The sequence below is a fragment of the Anser cygnoides genome, chromosome 13 (genome assembly GCF_040182565.1).
Source record: "Anser cygnoides isolate HZ-2024a breed goose chromosome 13, Taihu_goose_T2T_genome, whole genome shotgun sequence".
Lineage (NCBI taxonomy): Eukaryota > Metazoa > Chordata > Aves > Anseriformes > Anatidae > Anser > Anser cygnoides.
In genome coordinates, this window is record NC_089885.1 from 12806585 (window position 1) to 12812584 (window position 6000).

The 6000-nt window shown below is 39.0% G+C and overlaps 1 protein-coding gene across 6 annotated transcripts in view; it reads left to right on the forward strand.

The window, feature by feature from the left end:
- SLC6A14 (solute carrier family 6 member 14) overlaps positions 1 to 4737 on the forward strand; it is a 46374-nt gene extending 41637 nt beyond the window's left edge. For all 6 annotated transcript variants that reach the window (XM_048079497.2, XM_067005314.1, XM_067005313.1 and 3 more), the window contains 4 exons: positions 1185 to 1284; positions 1510 to 1619; positions 2380 to 2547; positions 3200 to 4737. In XM_048079497.2, the coding sequence (XP_047935454.1) occupies positions 1185 to 1284; positions 1510 to 1619; positions 2380 to 2547; positions 3200 to 3349 (528 nt within the window). In that variant the 3' untranslated portion in view covers positions 3350 to 4737. The remainder of the gene's footprint in view (positions 1 to 1184; positions 1285 to 1509; positions 1620 to 2379; positions 2548 to 3199) is intronic.
- The last annotated feature ends 1263 nt before the right edge of the window (positions 4738 to 6000 follow it).

The following is a 6000-nucleotide window of genomic DNA, read 5'->3' on the forward strand; positions in this document are numbered from 1 at the left end:
TTAGTTATGTGGCAAGTGATAACTCAAATCATCCCTTCACAGTGTGACAAGGGCTTCCCTGAGTGCTCCTTTTTTTTTATGGATCTGAGAGAATCATGAATCTTGTCAATGTGCGGGACATGCAAAGTGGAAATTCTCATGGGGAAACTTTAGGTTCTTCAAAGCTTTCTGTGGATACTAAACTGAGATATGCTTTTAAATAGAAGGCCTATAAATAGCCTGTGAGGCATCAACCTGACTTTTTGCTCTTCAGTTTACGAGATTATCTGTGTAATCTCAAGCATATGTATACAGTATATCTGCAGCACTGTGGGAACTGTTTCTAGACGTAGATGGGATCTTTGTGTTCATAACCGACTAACAGACAGGACAGCATTTGAGTAATAGCCTGTTCAAGTCATAAAAAACAATTAGCTCATGGTTACTTCTGAAATATATGGAATTTTCTGTACACTCTACTTTTTCTTGAGGCAGTTGCTCTTAAGGATGTAAAGGTTCATTGCAATGTTTACATTAGAAACACAGATTTATGCATGCGATTAGTCTGAGAATGTAATGAAGATGGTTGTGGTGAATAGGCAGTTGTATGGTCAAGCAAAAAACAGGTTATAAAATGAGACAGAGAAATTTGCAAAGGACTTAATATGAAGGAGTGTGAAGTGTTATAAAGCTTGTTCCCTGCTTTGTGATCCTACTACTGTATTCAGGTGTTTAAAGCTGTGTTTAACCACTCTGGGACACTTGTGTGTGTAGGAATATACAAACCTATCAGAGTTATTAACTGGCATAGCTATTCCTGTTGCTCAATATTCAAGCTGGTGAAGCAATATTTGCCAACATTTAATCTTATATTCTTTCTTGTATTCCTGTGAAGCTGATGCTTTGATACTGTTAAGTTCCAAAGCTGAATCTTGCTATCAGCTGTTTATATATACTTTGCATGTATACGTATCTTGTTAATATGCAGATCTATAGTATTTCATCAGATGTGCTTTTCAATTTTACATAGAGATATTTAAATAAAATAGTGTTCACAGATGCGTACTTAACTCAAAGAATCAGGAATTTAAAAAACTCGGACTGGTAACTAGTTAAAAAGATTTGAATGACACAACTTATTTTATTTACATAAATAAATTTTGGGGACCAGGTAAATTTTTGCCTCTTTCTTGTTTGTTCTACAGGCAGGAATTTACTGGGTTAACTTAATAGATCATTTCTGTGCTGGATGGGGAATACTTATTGCTGCTGTCCTGGAGATAATAGGCATCGTCTACATTTACGGTAATTTTTTTGCATTGAAAAGACATGATTTGACTATACAATCACAGGCACAATCTATATTAAATGTTTTATATTACGCAATAAAATATTTATAACTTCCTAACGGTTAAAGTCTTTCATCTTGTTATCACAGAACTGGAGACCTTTCTTCTATTACTTTTAAGTAACCACACTTGCAAGATACATACCAGCTTTACAATGCACCATGTAATTGTTTTTCAACAGGAGGAAACAGATTTATCGAAGACATTGAGATGATGATTGGAAAGAAAAGCTGTTTCTTTTGGCTGTGGTGGAGAATGTGCTGGTTTTTCCTTACTCCTGTGCTGTTAGTGGTGAGTGCAGATGACTGGATTACGTTAGTGTGATAGAATTTATTAATTTGATATAGAATGGGTTTTCATGCAGACATGAGATGAATGTCTGGGCACCGTATGTAGAGACAAGGTATGATGGAGTCAGTAGACCAATCTATATGCTACCCGTGCTTTCCTATACATATCACTCCTTTCTCGGTCCTTTCCAGGAGAAGCTAGACCTTCAGATCAGTAGCTAGTGAGATGAATCTACGTTTCAAGGAGTAACACAGAGCAACCAGAGTCTGCCCTAGCAGATAATTTCTTGTTCTCTCAGTCTGCAATGATGAATTGAAAACCTAGACTCTCCTGTTTGAGAGAAATCCCATTTTCTGGACAGACCCCTGACATGAATTTACTCTTTGGATGTCCAGCTGTAAGATTTTCATCTGTGCTGTCACATGCATCTCAGTTTTTCATTACTCCTGCATTTCTAATTGTAGTTGTAGATGGTTGGATTATATTTGTATTACAGAATTTATTAATATCACAAATCCAAGAGATTTGCAGACACGTATATTCTCCAGCATAACATTGCAACAGAACCCAGAAATCTCATTCTGTTTAAATGTAAATGTAATTGAAGTGTTGGGATGCATAAACAAATCTCATGTTCAGAAAGCAAGAGAGAACTGTGCAGTATTTGTAGATAGTCCTTTTTTTAACTACCTTGGAAATACAGTGCAAGTTAATTATGTGGAACTCTGCTTCTCTCTTTCTCTCTCTCTCATTTTAATAGGCAATTTTGGTTTGGTCTTTGGTCACGTTTTCAACTCCCACTTATGGCTCAGTGTTATATCCAGCCTGGGGAACTGCTGTTGGCTGGTGTATGATTATCTTCTGTGTCATCTGGATTCCCATTGTCGCTGTTGTAAAAATATTTAAAGCAGAAGGAAACATTTGTCAGGTAAGGGCACAAAAAATCTGTCAGAGCATCAAATCTCACTTTCCTTGGAATTTTAAGGAATTTGTGTGCCCTCTTTTCAAGAGCATGTTCAGTACCTCAAGGTGTCATCAACTGCGTTTTTAGACGAAAGCACATCTTTGGTAGTTTAATTGGAGGTAAATGTACACTACTGTGATCTGATATGAAGATAAAATCTAATTCTCTGGGAGTGCGCCCACACATTCAACAGTGTTTTTCGTGGTTTCTGTTGTTATTCCATCTACCTTTAAACTTTGAAGAAAAAAAAAAAACACACACACAAAAAAATAATATATATATATATATAAAAAATATATATATATATATTTTTTTTTCCTGAAGTTTTGCTTCCTATTCCTCACTGAAATGAGCAAATGTAGGAATTGTGATATGCTCTCTTTGCCAAGCTTTGCCAAGGAGTCCCGCTGGTCACAGCTTTCTTTGCTTATATAATTTCTGTGGCTGAATCTACTGAACACAAAGACATTTGGAATGCTTTAAAAAAAAACACATAGATAATTTGTCTGCTATTGGTTGAGTTGCAGGGCATATTCAGAATTACAGCTTTATTGAGTTTTAAGAATCCTACAGACTAAGGTAGGACATTAAGTATCTCTTGTTTTTTGTTTTCCAGCGTATTGTGAGCTGCTGCAGGCCCACTGCAAACTGGGGTCCCTATCTGGAATGTCACCGAGGTGAAAGATACAGCCATGTTGTAAATCCCAAAAAGGAAAAGGAACATGAGATTCCTACTGTGTCTGGCTTCACATACTTTCGTGAATGAGATGGCCATTTGGATGACAATTTTTTAACATAGATGTGTTTTTTCTTTAACCATTAGAAAGTGACAATGCAAAACAACAACAGCAAAATCAACCCTCTGCCCTTCAAAGTTCAACCCTCAGATGAAAGCAAGCCATACTATTTATTTTTAGAGATGTATGTTTAAGGGGGAACATGCCTCCCCAGACAATTTGGTTGAGAGGGCAGAAAAATGCTCTGCAGCCTCCCCAGGCTGATGGACTGGGCACGCTTAACTGCATCCAACCAGTATCCAGCTGGACTGTGCATACTGGTGTGGAGGAGAAGAAAAACACATTCTGGTGCTCCCCAGCCATGTGAAATTTAAGACGAGGTGCTGTGCTTGCATGCACCTGTGTGCTACAGGCAGTGTGCAGTTGCTACCTTCTGCTGCGCTTTGCCCTCCACATTTGCTCCCCAGTTGGAGGTGAGCTGCAGGAGTGTGCTGCTGCTTGGCTCTGTAGCTTAGGGAATATGAATAATTTTTTCTCTAAACCTTGCTCAATGCTGTGAGGCTGGTCAGGATTTGATATTTTCTACAGTGTGTGTTCATTTCATCTATGCATCTTAATGCTGAGTAGCAAAAAACTTTCATCACTGGAAATAAGGCTATGACATGGTGAAAAGCAGGCTTCTTCATCATTATTTCCCCTGAGATCTACAAATAGTCATCTTTTTTGTGTCATGCTTCATTCCCAGCATTCATCTGTCCATAATTCAAAAATTCTTTGTTTCCAATAATCTGTAATTAGGTTCTACAGACTGAAATAGTAACTTTTGATTTCTGCTGTCTGCTCTCTCTACGCTCATCAAGACTTTTTTTTTTTTATTGTTCTCTGCATGTTTCATTCAGGCTGTGTTTTTTCCTTGCAAAGGAGACTAGAGTGCTTTTCAAAGGTTTGGACAGTGTTATTAGTCTTCCGGTAGAGCCAAGAGAAGCAGAACTTTACCCCAAGTGAAGGTTAGAACTGCCTTGTAATACCAGTAGTCCAAAATTTGCTGATATCATGAGATTATTGAAAAGTTAGGCTCTCTTAACCTAACTCCCCAGTTCCTAGGTAGAAGCGTAAGTCTGCGCTCCCAAATACAAGTGACCTCCCAATAAAGGGAAGAAAAGATCTGTGGAATGAATGCATACATTTTGTGTGCTGAGGAATGTCTCTCTCACTGTGATAATAGTTCCTTGGGAACAATGCAACAGGGTTTCTAGCTGTCCCTTCCTCTCAGGGCTTTGTCACTGTTTCTGGACATTGAAGGATTGTGGATAATGGCTCGATGCCCAAGCTGCATACCTTGCTGTATGTTTTATATTGATATTTTTGTGACAAATCAACACTGTATTGCAAATAAAATGCAATTTTCTGTTTTTAATGTGTTTTGTTTGGAGTTTTTTTTTGACCTGAAAAATGAGATTTCAGCCTTTTACATGGAGCTGTGGAGAGCAGTTGGTCGGGTGGGAAGTACCACCACCTGTTCCATGATCCTAAGCTTTTGGGAGATTCAGATGGAAAGGCTCAACCTCAGGAATCATTTTCTTAGGGAAGTTAGGAAGGAATGTTTTGGCTTCTGCTCTAGACTTCCCTTACAGGCTTCTAAGAGCTATTTTCATGATCTTGTACCATCTAAGCCTCCCAGAAGAGCGACAGAAGACAAATTCTCAAGGGCTGGGGGCCTGGCTAGGTGCTTTCTCTATATTCGAATGTAAGAAAATCAGCACGTTTCTGAATATGAGGTCTGCATTCCTCACCTCTAGCAGAGCTGGAATCCCTCTGTGTGTGTGTACGTGTGCATGAGCGTCTTCCATCTTTGCAGAGCACCCAGTTATTCTGTTCTCTTTGGGTAAGCTGATTTACTCCCTGCGTTGCTGAAAGCTGGCATGTGCTGAGGAGTCTTAATAAATATTTAAGAGTCAGCATTCATATTCCTTACCCATCGCAACTCTGTCCTGGCACCTGGGGTTGTTCAATAGCCCCTGAGGGTTATCAAAGAATTGCTGTCCCTCAGCACAGAGGCAGCACACCTGGGCATCTTCCTCACCCGTGCAGTCTGCTGCCAAACATCGTAGTGTGTGTTGTGCTGAAAAATCTGCAGTGCTGACCAATGTAGTGTTCCTGGTAAACGGAGGTTGCTCTGTGCTGGGCAAGTGATCTAAGTGCCTGTGTTTTTTCTTGTATGGTGGGATATATATAGATATATATTTTTTTTCTTTCTTTCTTTTTTTTTTTTTTCTTTAAGGAAAAAGGCTCAAATGGTTCTGTTTTGAATCAAACTAAACAGGAATGAGAGGAAAACTCTTGGAAAAAGAAAAGTACAACTGGAAAAGAAGTATGTTCATTTTGGATTGGCTCAAAGCAGAAGTATGTTTTCAGGCAGGAAAGAGAACTTAGAACATTAGCAGTTCCAAATAGCCTAAAAAGCCACATCTATAACGTGGAAACATTTAAAAAGAGGTATTACAAATGGTGCTTGTATTATTCGTATAAACATGTAAGTCAGCGAGGGGCCTAGCTTATGAAAGCAAACATAACACACCCACACGCGCCAGTCGTTTCCATTGCAGAGGCGGCTCAGGGGTGAGAAGTCAAACTTAATAATAATCCATGCGTTTCCGCCGCACCACCTCTCGGCCCCCGG